This window comes from Mytilus trossulus, chromosome 12, assembly GCF_036588685.1.
Source record: "Mytilus trossulus isolate FHL-02 chromosome 12, PNRI_Mtr1.1.1.hap1, whole genome shotgun sequence".
NCBI lineage: Eukaryota > Metazoa > Mollusca > Bivalvia > Mytilida > Mytilidae > Mytilus > Mytilus trossulus.
This window is the reverse complement of record NC_086384.1, coordinates 56,925,028-56,951,368: the sequence shown is the minus strand read 5'-3', so window position 1 is coordinate 56,951,368 and position 26,341 is coordinate 56,925,028. Positions and strand designations below refer to the sequence as shown.

Below are 26,341 nucleotides of genomic sequence, written 5' to 3'. Positions count from 1 at the left end.
TGTATTGAAATAAGCAGGTAATTTCTTTCTACTGATATTCCCTCCCTTAATGATTTCCTCTAACATAGCCATGTAATTATTTCTTACCTGATCAGGTGGTAGAAGTGTATTGAAATAAGCAGGTAATTTCTTTCTACTGATATTCCCTCCCTTAATGATTTCCTCTAACACAGCCAGGTAATTATTTCTTACCTGATCAGGTGGTAGAAGTGTATTTAAATAAGCAGGTAATTTCTTTCTACTGATATTCCCTCCCTGTATGATCTCCTCTAACACAGCCAGGTAATTATTTCTTACCTGATCAGGTGGTAGAAGTGTATTTAAATAAGAAGGTAATTTCTTTCTACTGATATTCCCTCCCTTAATGATTTCCTCTAACACAGCCAGGTAATTATTTCTTACCTGATCAGGTGGTAGCAGTGTATTGAAATAAGCAGGTAATTTCTTTCTACTGATATTCCCTCCCTTAATGATCTCCTCTAACACAGCCAGGTAATTATTTCTTACCTGGTCAGGTGGTAGCAGTGTATTGAAATAAACAGGTAATTTCTTTCTACTGATATTCCCTCCCTTAATGATTTCCTCTAACACAACCAGGTAATTATTTCTTACCTGGTCAGGTGGTAGTAGTGTATTGAAATAAGCAGGTAATTTCTTTCTATTGATATTCCCTCCCTTAATGATTTCCTCTAACACAGCCAGGTAATTATTTCTTACCTGGTCAGGTGGTAGAAGTGTATTGATATAAGCAGGTAATTTCTTTCTACTGATATTCCCTCCCTTAATGATTTCCTCTAACAAGGCCAGGTAATTATTTCTTACCTGATCAGGTGGTAGTAGTGTATTGAAATAAGCAGGTAATTTCTTTCTACTAATATTCCCTCCCTTAATGATCTCCTCTAACACAGTCAGGTAATTATTTCTTACCTGATCAGGTGGTGGCAGTGTATTGAAATAAGCAGGTAATTTCTTTCTACTAATATTCCCTCCCTTAATGATCTCCTCTAACACAGTCAGGTAATTATTTCTTACCTGATCAGGTGGTGGCAGTGTATTGAAATAAGCAGGTAATTTCTTTCTACTGATATTCCCTCCCTTAATGATTTCCTCTAACAAGGCCAGGTAATTATTTCTTACCTGATCAGGTGGTAACAGTGTATTGAATTAAACAGGTAATTTCTTTCTCCCTCCCTTTATGATCCCCTCTAACACAGCCAGGTAATATTTCTTACCTGGTCAGGTGGTAGCAGTGTATTGAAATAAGCAGGTAATTCCTTTCTACTGATATTCCCTCCCTTAATGATCTCCTCTAACACAGCCAGGTAATTATTTCTTGCCTGGTCAGGTGGTAGCAGTGTATTGAAATAAGCAGGTAAATTCTTTCTACTGATTTTTCCTCCCTTAATGATTTCCTCTAACAAGGCCAGGTAATTATTTTTTACCTGATCAGGTGGTAGAAGTGTATTGAAATAAGCAGGTAATTTCTTTCTACTGATATTCCCTCCCTTAATGATTTCCTCTAACACAGCCAGGTAATTATGTCTTACCTGATCAGGTGGTAGCAGTGTATTGAAATAAGCAGGTAATTTCTTTCTACTGATATTCCCTCCCTTAATGATTTCCTCTAACACAGCCAGGTAATTATGTCTTACCTGATCAGGTGGTAGCAGTGTATTGAAATAAGCAGGTAAATTCTTTCTACTGATTTTTCCTCCCTTAATGATTTCCTCTAACACAGCCAGGTAATTATTTCTTACCTGGTCAGGTGGTAGCAGTGTATTGAAATAAGCAGGTAATTTCTTTCTACTGATATTCCCTCCCTTAATGATTTCCTCCAACACAGCCAGGTAATTATTTCTTACCTGATCAGGTGGTAGCAGTGTATTGAAATAAGCAGGTAATTTCTTTCTACTGATATTCCCTCCTTTAATGATTTCCTCTAACACAGCCAGGTAATTAGTTCTTACCTGATCAGGTAGTAACAGTGTATTGAAATAAGCAGGTAATTTCTTTCTACTGATATTCTCTCCCTTGATGATTTCCTCTAACACAGCCAGGTAATTATTTCTTACCTGATCAGGTGGTAGCAGTGTATTGTAATAAGCAGGTAATTTATTTCTACTGATATTCCCTCCCTCAATGATCTCCTCTAACACAGCCAGGTAATTATTTCTGTTCTTACCTGATCAGGGGGTAGCAGTGTATTGAAATAAGCAGGTAATTTCTTTCTACTGATATTCCCTCCTTTAATGATTTCCTCTAACACAGCCAGGTAATTATTTCTGTTCATGATCTGACTAGAAATAGCTAGAGTCTCCTCTTCATTAAAAGCCTGTAATCATGGAAATATATATGTTGTAGTAGTACATGGAACAAATATGAAATAAAAAGAAAATCAACAAAATAATAATTCTATATGCAGTTGTTTATATTACACAGAACAAAGTTGCCCTATTAACAATAATATAAGAAACAGACCTCATCATGAAACCTTAAAACATTGATCCATGAACTGAACCATAAAAATGAGGTCAAGTATGAATCCCAACAATTCATCTGAAAATTTCAGGGTAGATAGATCTTGACTTGATAAACTAATTAACCCCATGTCAGATTTGCTCTAAATGCTTTGGTTTCATAGTTATAAGCCAAAATATACATTTTACCCCTATGTTCTATCTTTAGCAATGGAGGCCATCTTGGTTGATTGGCCAGGTCACGCCACACATTATTTTAAACAAGATACCCTAATGATAATTGTGGCCAAGTATGGTTAAATTTGGCTTAGTAGTTTCAGAGTAGAAGATTTTTGTAAAATCTAACAACTGACGACGCACGCCAAGTGATGAGAAAAGCTCACATGGCCCTTTGGGGGAAAAATCAATTCATTCTCCAAATTCTACTTCTCATTACCTGATGGTACCATCCAGTTGGGATAATTAACATTTCTCCGGCAGTAACTGTAACCTCTAGATACTGAGCTTTATCAAAATGTGGGTACTTGGTTGAATCAGGCACAAAAGCATCAATTGGGCTGAAAATAGAAAACAGTGAATTTTAGCTAAGGATATTAATATGACAAATTAAAGTTTTATGAAAATCTGCAAAAGCAAACAAATCTTGTTCAGAAGGCATCATTATGAACAGCTAAATGTTTACTGTAAAATCATTTGTTTTCTGCATAACAATTTTCTACCATTGAAAAATTAAATCAATTTTATCATGTTCATAGTGTTTTCCAAAATATTAAGACTAAACACAAGTGTGGCCACTTCTATTTGAGCCAGGAAACGTCTAAAGTTAGCAGAGATACTAAAATTGTGAAGATTTCAGTATTTTTATATGGATTACTGATGATAGTTCCTGATGCAGGTGAAGTACCATGTCAAATATTTTCCTCCACATACTATCTTTTGATGGTAAGAAGCTTCTGTTCTAATTAGGTACAAATCCAAGAAAAAATAATAATAATTCAATAAGGTTGTGTATAGTTCATGAATCTAGTATTCTATAATGTAATGTTAATAATAATTTAAAAGTTGTAAAGTTTAATAATAATTTAAAAGTTGCAAAAGATAGATAATTTTAAAAAGTATAAACTAAATGCATGTGTTAAGACAACTCAGAAAAATACAAATTATACACTAAATAACACAAAAATCATTGAAAATGGAAAACTTATACAAACAAAAAATAAAATTGATTGTTAGAAGCTTCTGTCCAAGTTTGGTACTAATCCAAGATACTTTAAGAAAGTCATTAAAATTTTAAATATTTCAACAAAGTTGGGTTTTCATGTCCATGAATCTACATTTCTCTATGATATATGGTAAATAATTATTTAAAAGGTACAAACAATAAATTATTTTTAAAAGTAAACTAAATATGTCAAGACAACTCAACAAAATACAAATTTTACTGTAACAATTACACACAAATGGAAACAAAAATGGATACAAACAAAATAAAATTCTATTACGATAGTAAACAAATACAAGCTCTAAAGCCATACCCATAGCCAGGGGGTTCTGGAGGTTTGGATGAACCCCCCTTGAAAACAAATAAGCACTGTTAAAGTCAACGTTCTGTTTGAATTGTGACTGTAAAAGTCAAGTTCATGATTCCAAATAACCCAAATACCCCCTTGAATATTCCTGGCTACAGGCCTGAAAGCAGTGATTAAATACAAACACCAAGAACATCTTTAAAGAGTGTGTTAGAGGTGTAAGATTACACACAATTAAGTATGTTCTTTTGCAATATTTCAGGAAAGATTTTATACATAAAATTGAAAATAGAAATGGGGTAATATGCCAGAGAGACAACAACCCAACTAAAGAGTACATCTGAGCCGATTCATTTAGAAATTGACCTTATGCAAGTGTCCAATTGTTCATGTATAAGACTTATATTAATTTTGGAATTTTAAATTTCTATCCCCAGTGAATCGTTACACCACTAATGTGTCTGGAGTACTCATACCACAACCACAAGTGTATAGAATTACAATGTTTTACTCGTAACAAAACGTTGCACCACTAATGTATCTGTAAATGTATACAACAACAATATGTGTATTTATACCTATCATATCTGACACAATCAAGAGGAAAATGACATTTCCTCTTTGGATATATATATAATAACTCATCCTGTCCTGGTGGAAAAAGCTTGTAAACAAAAATATAAAAATAATTCTCCTTTATTTATTTCAACAGTTTACACATTAGACTATTTCTTGATAAAAACTAACATTTAAATACTGAATAGTCCTGATGAAAAGAAAATTATCCTAAATAAGAATATAATTTTCTCACTTAAATTGTTTAAATTTGTCGTTTCTGGCTTCTAAGCTGACTATACAGTGTGGGTTTTGCTCATTTTTGAAGATTGTATAGTGACCTGCAGTTATTATTTTTTTTGTCATTTGGTATTTTGTGGATATACCAAATCTTTTTATTTTCATATGTTTCACCATGCTAAAGGAAAACTATTTGCGCGAATCAAGTGATATTTCAAATTAAGCTTTGATAAATGGCAGAGTAATGTGACTCAAAAAGCTAACAATGTTAAGAATTGCACTTGTTCTTTGGTTTAGATTTTGGGGGCGTGAGAATGATTAAACATGGAATAGTGATAAAGATCAATGCTTATGATTAAGGTGGTACCTAACACTATAGGAAGATAACTCTGTAAAGTCATCTAAACGTTTTAATTACATTGTGTTGTAAAGGGAACATGAAGCTTCTCAGTGATCAAAATTGGTGTATGTCAAACTGCTATATAACCAGTGTAATTTTTCTAATAAAATGGTTGGTTCAAAACTTTTGAAATTTTATATTTTTGTCAAAGGATCAAATTAAATACTTTGTCAAAATTTTATGAAAATTAAACGAGCCAAATTGATTTTAGAGAAAGTGTTGGGTGCCACCTTAAAAGTATTTCAAACATACCACCTGTTGTTGTAAATATCGATTCATTTATTTAAAAAAGACGTACTGCTTTAACTTGTTGATTGTATATCAGTAACAATTTAAGTCTAAGTAAGTATAGCCTAGGTATTCTGTAATACTTCATCATTTACTATATTACTGTGTTTCTGCTTTCTAGATTAGCACTAAATGTACTATCAAAATGGTGTTTTTGAACTGATGTAAAGTTTAAGAATGGCCAGTAGGCAGGGTAGCTAGACTCAAATAACCATTGTGATGGAAATTTATATAAATGAATGTCCATGTATCTTACCATCCATGATTTTTGTCAATATATCTTACCATCCATGACTTTTGACCATACAAAACAGCATTTGTAGCAGTCCAGTTGTAAGGGTCCATATGTAAACTGGACCTAGAAAATTGTGAACCCCACAACATCAAACAGTCCCATGGTCTTACTTCATCTGGGAACAGATTAAAGAAATTTTCTTCTGCATACACCTGTAATTAAACACAGAATAATGTGATTCACAAAGCTAACAATGTTAAGAATTGCACTTGTTTTTGGTTTAGATTTTTTGGGATGAGCATGATTAAACATGTAATAATGATAGAGATCAATAATTATGCTGTAGTATTTCAAACATACCACCTGTTGTTGTAATTATAAAATAAACAAATTTAATTATAAAATCAAATCAAAGTTGGTGTTTTTATATATTCAATTCATTGTCAAATAAGCATTAATCACTTATCTCTAGTTTACTGTATCAAATTTATATGAGACTTATCACAGTTAAAATTGGTGAGGTTCGCGTTGCTTAGTCTTTAGGTTTTCAATGTTGTGTCTTCTGTACTATCATTTGTCTGTTTGTATTTTTATTTTTAGTCATGGCGTTGTCAGTTTATTTTCAATCTATGAGTTTGATTTGATGACAGTTTAATCTGACTATAATTTTAGTTTTTTCTACAGTTAAAATGGCAGTATTACTGTACATTACATACATTAGGACCAATATCTTTCTTCAGTTCAGGTCTGGTGACTATAAATAGTTCATCCTCAAGATAGGTCCACCCATTTGGTCCAGAAGTGTCCAGCTCACTTATAAAAGTGTCCATGTCAACTGCTAATGCTGCAGGTTTTCTATTCTGATGGAGAAAAACATAAATCATCAATTTGTTGCATTTCTTTTCAGCTATTTTAACATGAGTTAGAAACAAACTTTGATAAACTGGACTTCTCAGAAGAAGCACTTTAAAAGAACTACTGTTAAAAAGCAATTGAAAAATGTTGCACATGGCAAAGTATGTCATAGCGTGTTTAAAGTAGAGACAATAAGTTATATATATCAAGGCAATCGTACTATATTTCCAATACTGCCTGGCAATGATGTGAATATAGGGCCAATATTTCAAATACGGACTGGCAATTTATGAATCCTGAAGTACATGGACAATATATGTTTACATGTTTTTTAGGGTTCATTGCCAGTCCATATTGAAATATTGGACTGGTCCGAAAAAGCAATATAGATGACGTGATTTATATGATCAGGACAATGTCATCTGCTGTTTTGATAGTATAAGGGCTGTTTTAATCGTATTACTTTAAAAAGTACTCTAATATTGGTGCCTCTGTCTGACAATATTTATTTTGGAGTGAAAAATTGTGGACTATATACATACAACCCTGAATATTGAAGATGCATGCATGTGTTGTGGTTTTTTGTGTTGTTCAATTGATGCCTTGTGGATGTATACATTTCTTGTGTACAATTTGGAAATAAGTAAGGCGTTCATTATAACTGAACTAGTATATATTTGTTTAGGGGCCAGCGGAAGGACGCCTCTGGGAACAGGAATTTCTCGCTTCATTGAAGACCTGTTGGTGACCTTCCGCTGTTGTGTTTTTTTCTTTGGTTGGGTTGTTGTCTCTTTGACACATTCCCCATTTCCATTCTCAATTTTATATATAAACATTGTACCATGTCTTTTATTCACCAGTCATTTAATTTATCATAACACAATAATCGATCAAATATTTTATTTGTATCCAAGGAGAGACAACTCATGTGAGAGAGAAAAAACCTTCTCACCACAACAGCTTCAAGGAGAGACAACTCATGTGAGAGAGAAAAGACCTACTCACCACAACAGTTTCCAAGGAGAGACAACTCATGTGAGAGAGAAAAGACCTACTCACCACAACAGCTTCAAGGTGAGACAACTCATGTCAGAGAGAAAAGACCTACTCACCACAACAGCTTCAAGGAGAGAAAACTCATGTGAGAGAGAAAAGACCTACTTAACACAACAGCTTCCAAGGAGAGATAACTCATGTGAGAGAGAAAAAAACTACCAAGGAGAGACAACTCATGTGAGAGAGAAAAGACCTACTCACCACAACAGCTTCAAGGAGAGACAACTCATGTGAGAGAGAAAAGACCTACTCACCACAATAGCTTCCAAGGAGAGACAACTCATGTGAGAGAGAAAAGACCTACCAAGGAGAGACATCTCATGTGAGAGAGAAAAGACCTACTCACCACAACAGCTTCCAAGGAGAGACAACTCATGTGAGAGAGAAAAGACCTACCAAGGAGAGACAACTCATGTGAGAGAGAAAAGACCTACTCACCACAACAGCTTCCAAGGAGAGACAACGCATGTGAGAGAGAAAAGACCTACTCACCACAACAGCTTCCAAGGAGAGACAACTCATGTGAGAGATAAAAGACCTACTCACCACAACAGCTTCCAAGGAGAGACAACTCATGTGAGAGAGAAAAGACCTACTCACCACAACAGCTTCCAAGGTAAGACAACTCATGTGAGAGAGAAAAGACCTACTCACCATCACCACAACAGCTTCCAAGGAGAGACAACTCATGTGAGAGAGAAAAGACCTACTCACCACAACAGCTTCCAAGGAGAGACAACTCATGTGAGAGAGAAAAGACCTACTCACCACAACAGCTTCCAAGGAGAGACAACTCATGTGAGAGAAAAGACCTACTCACCACAACAGCTGCAAGGAGAGACAACTCATGTGAGAGAGAAAAGACCTACTCACCACAACAGCTGCAAGGAGAGACAACTCATGTGAGAGAGAAAAGACCTGCTCACCACAACAGACCTACTCACCACAACAGCTTTTACCATAACTTTTTCATCTGCATAATGTTGTTGAAAGAAACGTTTAGTCCAGTTAATAGCTGGCCATTTATCAACAACGTCTGTTATTATAACAGGCCTACAAAACATAAATTTTTAATTTATAAAAAAAAGTTACATCATTCTAACAATTTCAAAATCATGGCAAATGATGAGCTGTTATTCTTCAACTTCATTGTGTTCTAAGCTTTAATCATTTATCTTTAATGGATAGTTGTCTCATTGCTGTTATGCCAAATCTTATTTTTTTGTATACATATCTGAAAAAAAAAAAAACTATATACATTTTAACCTGATAACAAAGTGGACACACTGAAATGTCTTGCCTTCTTCTCAGATCATAATTGAATTTATGTTTAAAGCCTTTAATCAGTATTTATACTACAAATATCACACAAGTTGTCAAATACAAATAAATGGGTCACCTAACTTATACAAAATGTACTTCCATTAAGGATGTTATTTTTTGTACTTAGGTGAGGTTAGGTGAAAATTGAGAAATTAAGAATTCAAAATTAATACTCTAAGCCGCAAGTGCATTCGTTAAGGATAAAAATAAGCTAAAAATATTGATAGGTCATTGGACCTCCTTTTCGAGATATTTGAGATTTAAACATTGTTAAAATATGGTGGGAAAAGGCTGACTTTTACCTTATATTTGCATTGGTGTTATCTCAAAACAAAACAAAGAAAATCAAGAATCTTCTAATATTTTGGTAAATGACCTTTAATGAGTTATTTAGTCTTACATGCAAAAAATAAATGGGTGTTATGGGGCAAAATATTTTACCTGGTATTGTATGGAAAAACACCAAGGCGTCCGAACATTTGACATGAATTCTAAAACCTCGCCTTAGCAATGCTAAGTACATCCTTAAACCAGATGCTCCGCAGGGCGTAGCTTTATACGACCGCAGAGGTTGAACCCTGAACGGTTGGGGCAAGTATGGACACAACATTCAAGCTGGATTCAGCTCTAAATTTGGATTGTGATTAAATAGTTGACACAGCATAGGTTTCTGACACAGAATGAATGTGTTCTAATGAACTTAAAATTTTTGTTTTCTCTTAGAGCAATTCACTATGCTGTTGAATATTAATCCTCTCAAAAAAATGTTTGAAGAAATTTTCATTTTATTTATGAAATTTCATTTCAAATGAGAAAATTGAACCCAATTTTTTTAATCACATCCCCCTTTCCCTTATTCCAAATTAATCTCAATTAAATTTCTAATGGAGTTTGCAACAATAACTACTCATTTAAATTAGGGATGTCAAAAGATCTGAAATTTAATACTCGGATAATCGGTCATAATACTCGAGTACTCGCGAGTACTCGGACGAATCTTAAACGTCAATTGAAAAGTATAGACTTTAGGTGGGATGCAGTGTTTTTGTTATTACCTTTCATAAACATATAAGCGAAATACAAACGTACTAAAATCATAGTTTTTTTAGTCTATCAAACAATCAATTACCGATCGCCGTTTTTACTAATAACCTATCATAATCGCAATTATTGTTTCTGTACGTGTTCAAGAACCAAACTAAAATAAAATGAACAATATTTGCATATAAAGTAGACAATACATGTATCATCTGTTCCTTATGAGTTGGTATTTTTTATAATACGACTTGTCCATTAATTTGTCAACAACAATATTTGACTTCAAATAATTTGTGCTTTTTCGTGTTGCTCAGTCTTACTTTTTCTGTGTTTTCTTTTTTTTTTGGCACTTTCGTTTGTCAAATTTTCTTTATATTTAGGCATGTCATTGTCAGTTTATTTTAGACTTTTGGGTTTAAATGTCCCCCTTTTACTTTCGCCTATCTTTAAATTGTAAATTAAACAATTATAGTTAAGTTTCAAATACAGAGTAATTGAGTTAATTTAAATGTACCTCTCATACTAATTATATATAATCACGTTTACATATAAGTCTTGATTAACAAACAAAGGTAAGTATTTACGGCTTGTGATGAGATAATTATTGATCCGTATACAAACACCTTTAAATTTTCTCTAATTAGTTGCTTAGGGTTCACGGCAGGGGTTTACTCCTGGTTTGCCCACTTTTAATTCTACCAATTATCTATTAGTAAAGAAAACAAAAAAGACAAAAGGTTTAATGAGCATACAATTGTATAGTCTGTTCCAACTTAGGTATGGTCAGGTATATAGTAAGTAAGTGTTTTCGCATATTCAGGTTGTTTTTATGTATAAAAAAAATTATTAAAAAAATCAAATATTTTTTCTCATTATTTTAATATAAATTCATTCAACAAACATACATGTACACAACAAATAACAAAAAAAGATATCCAGTTACAAAAGTGTCCATTATTCATTAGTTTCTGAATGATTTTCATGATAAAAATACATTTATAAAAGATCTCTTTCATTGCAAACATAATTTAATAAATTAATCAATTTTATAAATGCATTGCATAAGGAAATATGTAAAATGAGGATAAATACAATCTTTTATATTTACACCAAAAGTCACAAAACATGATATTTACAAATCTTCACTTCATTGTCCAGTTCATATGGAAAAGATGGGATCGATCATCGGCTGTGTCAGAGTAATCTACCACGCTTATTAGTCCTTGTTAGAATCTTTCTTTCAGTAGTTGGAGTCTGGTTTTTATACTGTGTATCGTCATCTTTTTGGTGGACGGGCTCCTCCTGCTGCATCTTGGATAATGTTGCATTATGATAGTGCCTGTGTCTTTTTCAGTAGCTCAATGATCTCGTAGATGTTTGTGTGGGCATGTTTGAGTCTCTTCTTATGTTTGTTGTGCCATCCTTCCAAGTGATTTGTGGTGGGGGTCCTTCTGTGTAATAGTGATAATAGTGATTTAATAGAAAACGGTAGCTTTCAATCCTGAACTCTATCATGTATTCTGTAAATGAAGTTGTTGCCAGTATGTTTTCAGTTTCTCAAATCTCTTCTTTAGTGTTTGTCAAACTTCCCCAACAAGGTGGGGTGGAACAAGAGGTAGTACTGCAGCTCCCCCTATCAGTTGAGTTATGTCTTCATTTTCTTTATAATAGGACTGCAGTCCATATTTCTGTGACTATTGCCAAATACACCGGAGAAGTGGAAGTAGCAGCCTTTCACATTAACCCCTGGCCACACTGTTCGTGCTGCGTTGTTGGTTGCTGTTTCATAGTCAGTAAATAGCCTTTTTGGTTGAAGTTCTAACTGGTGTTGTTAGCAATCATGATTATTAATCGAAAAATATTTTATTGTTGTTATTTTGTTTTTTTTAAGAAAATGCTAGCTTGGATGCAGATAACTGTGTAAATTGTGTTATATTTATAGCTTGGCTTGCATTTATATTCTAGTTGTTAGAATAAATTGGATATTTTTTATATTAAGTTTCAGAACAGTGTATTTTATTAAAATTTAAAAAAAAAAAGTTAAATAAAGTTAAAGATATTCAATGAGATTTATTCTAATAAATCTTTAGTTTCATTCTTTTTACTTTTTACCTTTTTTCAGAATGTACCAAAAATTAAAACTATTTGTTGATAAATTGGAAAAATAGTTTATTTTAAGTGCACCTTTTTCCTATTTTTTGTATGAATAAAAATACATTTTCCTGCCAAAAATATATAAAATTTAGAAAGTTTTGCACACTTTCCTTGATTTAATAACAGAATATAATGTTCTTTTAAACATTTACAGGTAAAATAAAAGGTAAAAAATATGTCCACTATAATTCAGAAATAAACTATAATTGTTAAAACAACAATTCCCTCTATGTTTACATATACATGTAATTAAAAGTGGGCAAACCAGGATGACACCCACGGCAGGTCACTTTGATTTGATTTTGTTCTTGTTAAGAAATTATATGATTTTAGACAAAAAACTGTTTGACTTTCTATTTTGTTACATGTAGTGCACATGAAAACATATCATTGGATGGAAAGAACGTTGCTGGTACTACTATAACAAAAAGTATCCTCAAAATAAACATTGTTAATTAATTTTATTTGTATTACGAAAGGTATATTTCAACAGAACTAAAATGAGTGGAAATGTGGAGAGAAATATCTCAAAATGTATAACAGGCAAACGAGTATCCGAGTACTAAAACTGTACTCGAGTACTCGGTCTTCCGAGCGAGTACCCGAGTACTCGAATACTCGTTGCCATCCCTAATTTAAATACATCATAAAATATTAAGATGTAAAAAAACTGCTTGTTATCACTGAATGGTAAAAATTATTTCAATTTATCAGTTGGTAGTAAAAAGTGAATATACATTGTATATAACAAAGATTTCAGTTGATTCTGGACAAAGAAAGATAACTCCAATTAAAAAAAAATATTGCTATTTCACAATATTGTGCAATTAGATATTTCTTGCTTACTATTCTGGACAAAGAAAGATAACTCTAATTAAAAAAAAAAATGCTATTTCACAATATTGTGAAATTAGATATTTCTTGCCATTGCACAATACTGTGCAATTGAAAAGACTTGCTATTGCACAATACTTAATATAATAATTTTAGATCCTGATTTGGACCAACTTGAAAACTGGGCCCATAATCAAAAATCTAAGTACATGTTTGGATTCAGCATATCAAAGAACCCCAAGATTTCAATTTTTGTTAAAATCAAACTAAGTTTAATTTTGGACCCTTTGGACTTTAATGTAGACCAATTTGAAAACAGGACAAAAAATGAAGAATCTACATACACAGTTAGATTTGGCATATCAAAGAACCCCATTTATTCAATTTTTAATGAAATCAAACAATGTTTAATTTTGGACCCCGATTTGGACCAACTTGAAAACTTGGCCAATAATCAAGAATCTAAATACATTTTTAGATTCAGCATATCAAAGAACCCAACCGATTAATTTTTTGTCAAAATCAAAGTAAGTTTAATTTTGGACCCTTTGGACCTTAATGTAGACCAATTTGAAAATGGGACCAAAAATTAAGAATCTACATACACAGTTAGATCCCGCATATCAAAGAACCCCAATTATTCAATTCTTGATGAAATCAAACAAAGTTTAATTTTGGTTTTTCCTAAACTGTTAGGACCAAAACTCCCAAAATCAATACCAACCTTCCTTTTATGGTCATAAACCTTGTGTTTAAATTTCATAGATTTCTATTTACTTATACTGAAGTTATGGTGCGAAAACCAAGAAAAATGCTTATTTGGGTCCCTTTTTGGCCCCTAATTCCTAAACTGTTGGGACCTAAACTCCCAAAATCACTACCAACCTTTCTTTTGTGGTCATAAACCTTGTGTCAAAATTTCATAGATTTCTATTAACTTAAACTAAAGTTATAGCACGAAAACCAAGAAAATGCTTATTTGGGCCCTTTTTGGCCCCTTATTCCTAAAGTGTTGGGACCAAAACTTCCAAAATCAATACCAACCTTCCTTTTGTGGTCATAAACCTTGTGTTAAAATTTCATAGATTTCTATTCACTTTTACTAAAGTTAGAGTGCGAAAACTAAAAGTATTCGGACGACGACGACGACGACGACGACGACGCAGACGACGACGCCAACGTGATAGCAATATACGACGAAATTTTTTTCAAAATTTGCGGTCGTATAAAAAACTAAAATTGACAAAAAATAATAATAATGTGCACACACAATTATAAGAACATCCTCAACAGCATCTTACTTGCAAAGTTTCACCATTGCAAAAGGCCTGAACTATGCAATGTTGACCCCTTGTCATAATTGCCTGATCAAAACTATAAAAAAAAGTCCCAAAACATGGTTTAATGAAAACCTACATGAAATTTTTTCAGAGCATATAGCCAGCCTTAAATGATCAAAGACTGTGTGAAACAAAAAGTTATTAAATCATATACATGTTAAAACTAGGATCAAAATGTTTGATGAAATTTCTAGTATTATCCCCTGTTTTAATTCCATGAGTGAAGAAAACATATTTGATTTTATATTTTCCTGCCAAGAATGTGATATTTTACTTATCATTGTTAACTACATAAGTGAAATGTATAATGAAAGAAACAATTATAATGTCAATATATGAACTGTGTATTTAATGGCTCAACTTATAATGTTATATATATTATAACATATTTTTTGTTACATAAGCATAATATTTTAATAAATAATTTCCATGAGGAGGCATGCTGTCAAAAATAGTATTATAATTAATACTAATAATCTATGTTTTTGTTTTTCTTTCAATCTTTTTGGATTTTAGACTAATAAAATTCTTATTATTATTCTTATTCTTATTATTCTTATACATGTACAAATTGTACAAATATTTAACATGTTTAGTACATAATGTACCTTCAAATATAAACCTTGAATAAATCAATAATGCATACATAACAAACACTAGACATGCTAAATGTGTGGTCCAATCAAAATTATACCATTTGTCATCATAGATATCAAATATAAGGCCATTCTTAAAAAAAAATTATTGGCTGTTGCCTTCCCATGCCTTTTTGGATTTTTTTTCAACAACAACAATTAGTTCTTGTAAGTTCAATATTCTAGACAAGAAAATTTCATTACAGCAGGAAAAATTCTTAAAAATAATTTTTTTAAATGAAATGTGTTATAATTTTTTTGGAGAAGACAACATCAACATTATTGTAGTCACATAAAATCCTACCATTTGCCATCATATATATCCCAGAATTCATCTAAGGACAGGCCTGACCTCTTTTCTACACTCCACTGATCTAAAGGTTGGTTATAAAATTCCATATTCTCTTCCCTTGTCTTTTCAGCTTTTGTGTAATCATAAATATAGGGAACTGAAGTCAAATTAATGGTTTCATCGGATGCAGAAAGTAAATAATCTGATTTATTGGCAGCGCTAAACGATACAGCTGTAACCAAGACAACAGAAATGATAAGCACCAGTAGGAGGCGTAGGGGTGTGACCAATTCCTCGGACTCCATCTGTTTAGCCAGTCTTTCTGCTTGTAGCAGCTCCTTAGATATGTGTCTTTTCATTTTCTATTCTTCATTCTGTGAATTAAAAGAGAATTGTCTTCATTCTGTGAATTAAAAAAGCATTTTCTTCATTCTGGGAATAAGAGAATTCTTATTTATTATGATTAGCATTTAAAATAGTTTAAATTTGTGTTGTTTTAGCAATATATATATATAAAATTCTGAAATAAAATTAAAAACTTTATTACTGACAAACTTCAAAATGAAAATTAATGAAGCTCTATCAAACAGAAATAAATAGAATAAATGGAGAATGTGTCCATGGTACACAGATGATGTCCCTTCTTGACAATAATGGTATAAAAGTAGTACCTCAACCACAGTATAAGTGACAAATTGAAAAGTGGTAGTCCAACGGTTTTGACCACCCAAATCGAAATGTTGCCAAGGACTACCATATTGATGGTACTATGCAATAGAAATAATAATGAGGACCAGCAGATTTTACAAAAGGATCACCAGTGATTTTTTTGTCTTCGAAAAACAGTTTTGATTAGTTTAAACTTATTTATTTAGAGTGGATTGGGAAACAAGTTTTGCAACTTATATTAATCCCTTTCCACTTTGCGGGTGCGAGTGCTGCCTTGTAGCGGCATTAGCCTACTCTTTTTCGAAATCTACAAGGGTGTCTTTAACGTGCAAGAGATATGGCTCTCTTTTAACACGGGTTAGCCATTTATCGTAACATTTTTAATATCAATGTATTTACAACATTTTTTCCCAAAGATTAACATGATTTAGGTTGATTTATAAAGCTTGTTACCATTCTATTGTTTAAGACTGTATGTTCAGGCCTCTCAATGTATTTCGGTAATAATGTGTTGGGTTGCTGCGCCATTGATAATTTTCGATACACCACACACATTGATTAACTTTTGTAATCTCCTTTGTTATGTTCATTTCATATACTATAAATACAGAAATTATTGCGTCCATTTATTATTCTGTCAACCCTTTCCTCCATAATGATAACTTTTGACGACACCCCCTTTACTCCATAATGACGCCTTTTGAGGCCTGTGTAGTACTTCAGTTAAAATGCTTCGACTATGAAATGTCTGCATCAGACTTACTAAAACTAGTATCCAATATGAAAAGGATATTCATAAAAATATAAGAATATCTGACTTAAATTCATTTGATGAAATATTTGTCTTTTGCAATGCATTAATACTTAAAAGTATATTTTCAGCATTTTATTGAAAAATCATATGTGAATCAAGTATGCAAAAAATAAAATTCCATTTAGGAAAGGGTTAAGACTAAAATATAATTTTAATTTTTGAGATATTGAGAAAAATTCTAAAGAAGAAAATCACTTACAGTTGAGGCTTGTTTTCAGTTTTGTCTGTTGAACTATAAATTCATTCATTATATATATATTGCACCTTTCCACATACATGACATAATATCCTGAAAATTATAAAAAAAATAATTATTCTAATATTTTTAATAATATTTTCCAGAAAAACACATAAATTAAAATATTGATATTTGCTTTAAAATATTCATGAACACAAACAGTGAACTATAGAAATTTTTATAACGTGTGAATTAAATGATTCGTAGCAAATTTTCCCAATGGAATATTGTGCTGCTCCATGAACTAAAAAATCAATTCTATAACAATAACATCACATGTTTTAAATCAGGGTCTGGATAGAGGCTCCTTCAATTCTGTATTCTTTAATCTTTCAAGCCATTTTTTTAATACTCTTTACATACATTTTCCCCATTTTAGTCTATTCTTTATTCTCTAGAACCTCATTATTCCATATTTCTTATATTTTGGTCCTTTTTTCTCTATACTTAATTCTTTTAGTCCATTTTCCTGCAGTATTTTAATTCACAATTAGACCCTCTTAAATTAGTTCAAATATACATGATGCTTGCCTTTTAAAAAGCAAACTTATAATTGTATATATGTCTACTGTTTATTGCTCTGACAAATTTAAAGGCATTTAATTTATCAATTTTTCATATTATGCAAACAAACTGATTGAATCTTGTTACTAATCAATTTTAAGTTTATGAAAGTGGTATATATATTGGAGTATCTACTAAATAATCCAATACTTAATTGATAAGGTGCCACTAGGGTTCTGTTATCCTACCCTTTTTATTTAATTTAGATTTTAATAAACAGCTGCGCCATGAGCGCATGATACGCCCGAAGTCTTATGTGGAAGTTATATGCAATAATCATAAATAGTTTCTGAGAAAGTTTAAAGCAATAACCATATATAGTTTTTGAGACACGACGGGAAACCCCCCACCATGGTTTTTTTTTTACAAAAAAATAAATATCACTAAAATAAAATTTTGAATCAAAACAAAAATTATACAGATCTTTAGATTAATATAACAAAGAAGTGTGTAAAGTTTTAAGCAATAATCATAAATTATTTTTGAGATACAGCACGACATGTAAAAAAAAACTCCCCTGTTTAACAAAATACTCAATAACTCAAAAATAAAATTTTGAATCATCACCAAAAAGTATACAGATCTTTAGATCAATATAAAAAAGAAGTGTGTAAAGTTTTAAGCAATAATCATAAATTGTTATAGAGATACAGCACAACATGTAAAAAAACTCTCCCCCTTTTTTACAAAATACTTAATCACTCAAAAATGAAATTTTGAATCATCATCAAAAAGTATACAGATCTTAAGATTAATATAACAAAGACATGTGTAAAGTTTGTAGCAATAATCATAAATCGATTTTGAGATATGGCGCTACATGTAAAAAAAAACTCCCCCTTTTTTACAAAATACTCAATAACTCAAAAATGAAATTTTGAATCATTATCAAAAAGTATACAGATATTCATATTAATATAACTAAGAAGTGTTTAAAGTTTAAAGCCATAATCAAGAATCGTTTTTGAGATACAGTGCGACATGTGAAAAAAACACACCCCTGTTTTAGTTGCAAAGTGTCGTAAATCAAAAAGTTTAAATCTAATTTTCACCAAAAAGTATACAGATTATTTGACCATCATAAGAAACAACTATATTAAGTTTCATGAAATTTGGATAAGTCGTTCTCAAGTAATGGTGCGACATGTTAACGCCAGACAGACAGACGGACGGACAGACACAGGACATGTGTATATACATGTACCATAATACGTCCCATCAAAATTGACAGCCGTAAAAATGTAAACCTTTTTATATATTGCGTAGGTAAAAATATAGCCTTCTCCGATATTGTTTGGGTTTCATCAGTGGTGTGTAATGTAAGAGTGGAATACCAATTTCAAATTTTGCCAGAAGGAAAAATTGGTTTATAACAGACCAGAGCACTAAGAAAGATGATAGTCGAAAAGTTATGGAACTACATTGTTATCATATATTTTGGAAAATTTTCCTGACCTTTTCACATATTTTCAAGCTAAAGACTGTGGAATAGAGAACAATGGGCAAATAAATTTAATTGTGGATGTGTCGCCAAATGCATGGACACAGACAAAGCCTGGTCCTGTTGCAGTTAATGTTATTAAAATAAAATGATTAAAGGACATAACTCAAAGTCAGGGGTACTACTTGTACAATTTATTTTTAATTACTTGAAGAAGTAATATTAATATACTTATATAAGTAAATTTGTAGGATACTTATACAAGTGACTTTTATTTACTTGTATAGGTAAAAAAACAAGTGAAACTGCGAGCTACTGCTCACTGATAATACCCACGCCGCAAGTGGAAAATATTAATAGTGTAAAAATATGCAAGTGTTTGGTAAACAGAAAGTTGTCGAGTGATAAATCTGAAAAGGCATCACACGGTATAGCTGACTTATATAAATCTTGAAACCAAATTTCAAAAATCCTTGTATTGTAGTTCCTGAGAAAAATGTGACGAAAATTTTCAACTTGGCTATCATGTGTAAAATCATACAAGTAGATATAGGAAGATGTGGTGTGAGTGCCAATGAGACAACTCTCCATCCAAATAACAATTTAAAAAGTACACCATTATAGGTTAAAGTACGGCCTTCAACACGGAGCCTTGGCTCACACCGAACAACAAGCTATAAAGGGCCCCAAAATTACTAGTGTAAAACCATTCAAACGGGAAAACCAACGGTCTAATCTATATGGGACGGACGGACTGACTGACTAGTACTGACAGACAGAGGTAAACAGTATACCCCCCCCCCCTTTTTTTAAAGCAGGGGTATAAATATTGGCTGAGTTATGTCCCTTAGACATTCAGATTTTTTTACTTGTAGAAGTAAACTAGAGGCTCTAAAGAGCCTGTGTCGCTCACCTTGGTATATGTGATGGATTCATGACAAAATTGTGTTTTGGTGATGGTGATGTGTTTGTAAATCTTACTTTACTAAACAGTCTTGCTGCTTATAATTATCTCTATCTATAATGAACTTGGCCCAGTAGTATCAGTGGAAATGTTAATAAAAATTTATGAAAATTGTTAAAAATTGACTATAAAGGACAATAACTCCTTAGGGGGTCAATTGACCATTTCGGTCATGTTGACTTATTTGTAAATCTTACTTTGCTGAACACAATTGCTGTTTACAGTTTATCTCTATCTATAATAATATTCAAGATAATAACCAAAAACAGCAAAATTTCCTTAAAATTACCAATTCAGGGGCAGCAACCCAACAACGGGTTGTCTGATTCATCTGAAAATTTCAGGGCAGATAGATCTTGACCTGATAAACAATTATATCCTTGTCAGATTTGCTCTAAACGCTTTGGTTTTTTAGTTATAAGTCAAAAACTGCATTTTATCCCTATGTTCTATTTTTAGCCGTGGTGGCCATCTTGGTTAGTTGACCAGGTCACGCCACACATTTTTAAAACAAGATACCCCAAAGATGATTGTTGCTGAGTTTGGATTAATTCAGTCCAGTAGTTTCAGAGGAGAAGATTTTTGTAAAAGATAACTAAAACTTACGAAAAATGATTAAAAAATGACTATAAAGGGAAATAACTCCTAAAGGGGTCAATTGACCATTTCGGTCATGTTGACTTGTTTGTAAATCTTACTTTGCTGAACACTAATGCTGTTTACAGTTTATCTCTATCTATAATAATATTCAAGATAATAACCAAAAACAGCAAAATTTCCTTAAAATTACCAATTCAGGGGCAGCAACCCAACAACAGGTTGTCCGATTCATCTGAAAATTTCAGGGCAGATAGATCTTGACCTGATTTACAATTATACCCCTTGTCAGATTTGCTCTAAATGCTTTGGTTTTTGAGTTATAAGCCAAAAACTGCATTTTACCCCTTTGTTCTATTTTTAGCTGTGGCGGCCATCTTGGTTGGTTGACCCGGTCACGCCACACATTTTTTAAACAAGATAACCCAATACTGATTGTAGCCAAGTTTGGTTCAATTTGGCCAAGTGGTTTCAGAGGAGAAGATTTTTGTAAAAGCTAACGACGACAGACAACGGACGACGCCGCCGCACGCCAAGTAATGGGAAAAGCTCACTTGGCCCATCGGGCCAGGTAAGCTTAAAAGTCAATCCAACTTCTTTTATTGAATTCTTATGATTTCTATGCTCTAATAGAATTTTAAATTATCTGCCCTTTGCAGATGTCTTTACTGATCATTCAAGTGTTATAATTACATGGACAATGAAAATCCTGTTTTTCTTTTATCTCCAGAACACTGCTAATTTTCAACCCCCCCTCCCCCCTGGAGAAATTTTTGATGGCCTTTTGCAAATACTTAATATCTTTGCGCAATCAGTTTCTTTGTTGAATTAATGAGATAAAACAATTGAACTCTAATAAAAGCAATTGAACAAACCTGGGAAAAATCATTAAAGGCATGATTTTACATTTCAAAACTAGAGAATTTTTGTGGGATAGTAAGATAAATTTACTTATGCAAGTACATTTTTAAGAAAATTAATGGGGGATTATTCAAACATTTTTATTTACTTAAATGTGTATATTTTGTTTTACTTCTACAAGTAAATAAAAATAACTTGTATAAGTAGTACCACTGACTGACTCAAGAATAGTAAAAGTGACGCTACCCAAATTCATGATTGATCTGTTTTTTGTGGAAACAGCATTTTGTAAAAGATTCATACATTTCGTTGCAGCAAACTGAAATTAGAGAACAGAAACCAATTTTGGGAACTAATGTTGGTGGGACAGACAGAAGGACAAGGGTTAGACTTGTGCTCCTGTTGCTACAGGGGGCATAAAAAGTATAAAGAATAGACAAATATAGACAAATATATAAACATGATAAACATGATTAAGAAAGAATAATGAGGTGCTAAAATATAAACAAAGAAAGGAGAATAATCATGATAATCATGATAATGCATAAATGGACAAAAAGTATAAAGAATCTATAGAAAAATATGAGCTAAAAAAATAAAGAATACAGAAATGATGTTCAATTTTAAAATTTAAATCACAGTTCAATATTCATGATATTGGGTCAACTTGTGGTCCACAGTGATGCCGATTTCATTCAAAAATAAATTCAAAAGACCAACAAATTAAAGGAGGTATCATCGATCATTGGGGGTTCTGATCCCAGATCCTGCTTACAGTGTTTTATCAGTTTCCTATAACCCGCTAATTATATACTATGTCAGTCAGGGGTACTACTTGTACAAGTGTATTTTATTTACTTGAAGAAGTAAAAAAAAATATACACATATAAGTAAATTTGTAGGATATATACCTATACAAGTGAATTTTATTTACTTGTATAGGTAAAAAAAAAATTGGCTTATTAGTCATGTCCCTTAGGCATTCAGATTTTTTTACTTGTATAAGTAAAAAAATCATCCTTTCTTCTTTTCTTGAATTCTTAAGATTTCTTTGCTCTAATAGAATTTTAAATTGTGTACCCTTTACAGATGTCTTTACTAATCATTTAAGTGTAATTTCATGGACAATGAAAATCCCATTTGTCTGTTATCTTCATAACACTGCTCATTTACAAGCCCCACAGGAGCAATTTTTGATTGTCTTGCACAAATATACAAGATCTTTGCTCAATCAGTTTCTTTGATGAATTAATGAGATGAAACATTGAACTTTAATGAAAAAATTTGAGCAAACCTGGAAAAAATCATTAAAGGCATGATTTTACATCTCAAAACTTGAGGATTTTTGTGGGATTGTAAGAAAAATTTACTTATACAAGTAAATTTTTTCGAAAATTAAGGGGAGATAATTCAAACATTATTTATTTACTTATATGTGTATATTTTTTTTTACTTCTTCAAGTAAATAAAATACACTTGTACAAGTAGTACCCCTGACTGTATGTATGTAAGCAATTCTCATTTTTTGTAATTTCCCGTGTCCCGCTAGACCTCATTTCACGTTTTCACAACACAATAATTTGACTTTCACATATCACGCTTACGAAAAATCGGCAATCCTGCATCACGCTTAAACCCCAATGAGACCCTGGAACAACAAAATGACCAAAGAAGCATTTGAAACCTTTGAATTATTGTTAATTGCATTCATCCATAAATATTTATGTAGTTCAGAGTTCACTCAAACATAATGTCCATTCCAGTTAATATCTGATAATGGGGGATGGATGGTCCTTTCTGAGGGGTGTAAAATTTAAACATCTTAGGGGTGAAATTTTGTTTTTTTTCATCTGACAGGTACACTTTTACGCAACAATTTCTGAGGGGTCTTGCAACAGTAAATAATTAAATATAATTACATCTTAGGGGTTACAAAAAATACCTATTTCATATCTTAGGGGTGCTTTGGCATGTAGCTCAGAGAGTTTCGTATTATGCATTACCTGGTATTGGATTTTAAATTCTGATGGGTACAATCCTCGCAGTAAAAATGCTGATAGGTAATTTTTCCCATGAAAGACCATCCACCAAATATGAACAGAAACTCTTCATCTGATAGGTCTTAATTTATAGATCTGATAGGTAGTTTTTCATGATGTTTTTTTTTCTGATAGGTATGAACAAAAATCTCCCCATCCATCCCCACCTGTCAGAAATTAACTGGAATGGCCCATTGTGTTGATAGACATTCATGATAGACATACAAAATGTAGCAGATAATATAACAGTATAACGGTGCATCGTATTGCAATATGTATTTGTGTAGAGTGTAGATTACTTTAGCTCTAGCGTTATATTAAAGTATGTATACCAGTACACTTTGATTGTCTCTTAGTTACATTTTATTAAATACTGTTCCAGGTTCAGTATATTTAGATATCTAGCCTGTTTGTAAATAATGTAAATGTGTTTATTTTTGTTTTGTTTTTTCAAAAAATTAGTATTGAATTATATTGCACTCATTAGTTATTATATTTTATTAAGTGTCTGTTTGCGATGCGCCGACGTATAGTCATCAATGTGCTGATGGATCGTCTATGATGTAGATGTATACATGGAGGGGGGATCTTGGGACTCCCAAGTCAAGTGATTTAAAGCTCAGAATTTTGTGATTGATTCTTTCAGGATCCTTGAACTTTTTTTCGAATTTCGGGATGTCGGGATTTAAATTTCATTTAATTCGGTACTTAGGGATTTCATGTTCTTAAGCTCAGGATTTCAGGATCAGGACCCCGACCATCCTCTCTATCAAATGTATATATATAGCCACAGGGGCTTGTTTAGTGGGTCTCACTCAACAGTTCAGTTCAGTTCAGTTTCTTGTATATTCCTCCATTAAATGTGGAGCACTACCCAAAGGGTATAGTTTGAGCAACTATTTACACCTTAAAACATAGGGAAACAATTAGTTATATTATATACAGATGACTGAATTTGGTTATAATGATCACTAAATAATAGATATCATAATTAATTCATAGGATTGTCATCATAAAGTTTTTTTAAAAATATATAATAATTTATATGTGCTAGGGTGTAGGAAAATGTTAAAAACCAACAACTGCATATAGCATATACATGTATTTACAAAAATTAAAATGGTCAAAAGTTTAAAATTACTTATAATCATAGCTGAGAGTGCTATACATACAACAATACTCAACAAGCCCCTGTGATATAGCCTCTGGGGCTGCTATCAACATTATACTAAGAGTGACCGATTAATCTCGCAATTTTCGAGTATGATCATGCTGATTTTGTACATGTGTTTAACCTTTAACAACAAGTGTTGATTATACATACCCAGATAAACGCCCTAGTAACTGATTACTGATTATTGATGTTATTTTGCATCAGCCAAAGGGAAATAATTCTAAAAAGATATGTTGTCTAATATTAAGAACCAATTACGGGTATACCATTCCGGTTTTTTTTAATTCACAGCCCTGGTGTTTCGAATACCTCATACCTACCTAGCTGTACAATGATGTTCTATAACACAAAAAAAACATAGAATATAAACGTATGCAAAGTATGTGCCATATATGAGTGCATTTTAATTAAAAATATATGTGTATATAATGGCGAATGGCGAAAAGGTATATCAGTTAAGGGAAAACGGTAGTATTACATTTTCCCAGCATTAGGTTGGCCTTTTGTGTACCGGGTACACAAAAGGCCAACCTAATGCTGGGAAAATTAAATACTACCGTTTTCCCTTAAGAGCAAATTATTGACTAATAAACAAAATGTGACCGAAGAGAAGTGATCAAGCTCCGTGTTAAAACTGATGTTTTTTACTCTATTCCTTTTCCATTAATTTCTTAGCCTCTTTTCATATTTAGGTTCCGAAATTTTTATCAGCAACTAGTTTTATGAAAGACTATAATATGCTTAAAAAATTATCCGATATTTTTTATTGCTACAGCACTACGTAAAAGGAACAAAAAATTGTGTTAGACTTTGCAATTAAGATTACCTCAATTTTAAACAGTCCAAACTTAAGAAATTTATATATTAGAAGAAAATAAAATACTGAATAGAATAATTTGACATGTGAAAATAGCGTCTGTAGAATAACATTTCATTTAAATGAAAGCAAACATACAACATATAATTTTCATTTTTAAAAAGGGGGGTTGAAACTCTCTAATATACTACTAGTCTTTAATAAAAGACTTTTTAGAAAAATGTGACCATACGAAAGTCTGACGACAGGGCAAAAATTAAAAAAAGATATATTTGTCTTTTAAGTTAAGATCATTTTTAGCCGTGTGTTATTTAAGGAGATTGAACTCGCAATCTATACGCCTTTTTACACTTCTGTCACCGCACTTAAAGAAGTTCATTTGTTACAGCACTCTAATCGCGAAAACAAAAGTCACGAAGGAAAGTTTACCAAAATATTTCCTCTCTCCGGAAGCAGTATTATGAAAGCATAACTCATATGCTGCTGCTCTATATATTTAGAAAAAAAAACATGGTATAAAGTTCAGAAGAGTTCCACACACTTAAACTTGAAGTTATAATGGCCACATTGAAGAAGTGTAACATCGACCCCCTATCATAACCGATAGGTCAGTAAAATTTAAAACAGGGGTATTAAAGATAAGGAAGGGTGAAGTACCACAAGCCATTCACGTTTACTGTACAGTTCACAAATAAGGACTTCCAGTTCTTGATGCCAATAAAACCCTTCCGCATGTCTTCACTGAAGGAATTTTCAAGTTCTACCAAAACTCTCCTAGAGGAAGGAGAGAGATAGAAGGTAACACTAAAATTATCAATAATACTAGCATTTTACTTCATTTTGGAGATGTAAACAAGAAAGATGGTTGTCCATGCTTGGTTATTGTGAAGTTGTTGGAACCGAGTTGAAGCA

The 26,341-nt window shown here is 32.2% G+C and overlaps 1 protein-coding gene across 1 annotated transcript; it reads right to left on the bottom strand.

Moving 5' to 3' along the window:
• Positions 1 to 1,133: 1,133 nt before the first annotated feature.
• Positions 1,134 to 24,839, bottom strand: LOC134692616 (uncharacterized). Its single transcript, XM_063553077.1, has 10 exons — positions 24,763 to 24,839; positions 16,934 to 17,023; positions 15,264 to 15,625; positions 8,580 to 8,688; positions 6,441 to 6,584; positions 5,775 to 5,936; positions 4,585 to 4,670; positions 2,914 to 3,034; positions 2,187 to 2,332; positions 1,134 to 1,137 (listed from the first exon to the last, which is right to left on the bottom strand). The coding sequence occupies exons 3-10, from the start codon at positions 15,608 to 15,610 to the stop codon at positions 1,134 to 1,136; spliced, it is 1,119 nt and encodes a 372-aa protein (XP_063409147.1). The 5' UTR covers positions 15,611 to 15,625; positions 16,934 to 17,023; positions 24,763 to 24,839.
• Between the last annotated feature and the right edge of the window lie 1,502 nt (positions 24,840 to 26,341).

Bases quoted from the DNA above. Each gene is read 5' to 3' on its own strand.
- LOC134692616 (XM_063553077.1), bottom strand. From the start codon at position 15,610: ATGAAAAGACACATATCTAAGGAGCTGCTACAAGCAGAAAGACTGGCT. The intron at 5,937-6,440 runs GTATGTAATGTA...GTTTAATTACAG, and splicing joins AGAAAGATATTGGTCCTAAT to GTGTATGCAGAAGAAAATTT. The intron at 4,671-5,774 runs GTAAGATATATT...TTTGTTTACAAG, and splicing joins ATGGTCAAAAGTCATGGATG to CTTTTTCCACCAGGACAGGA.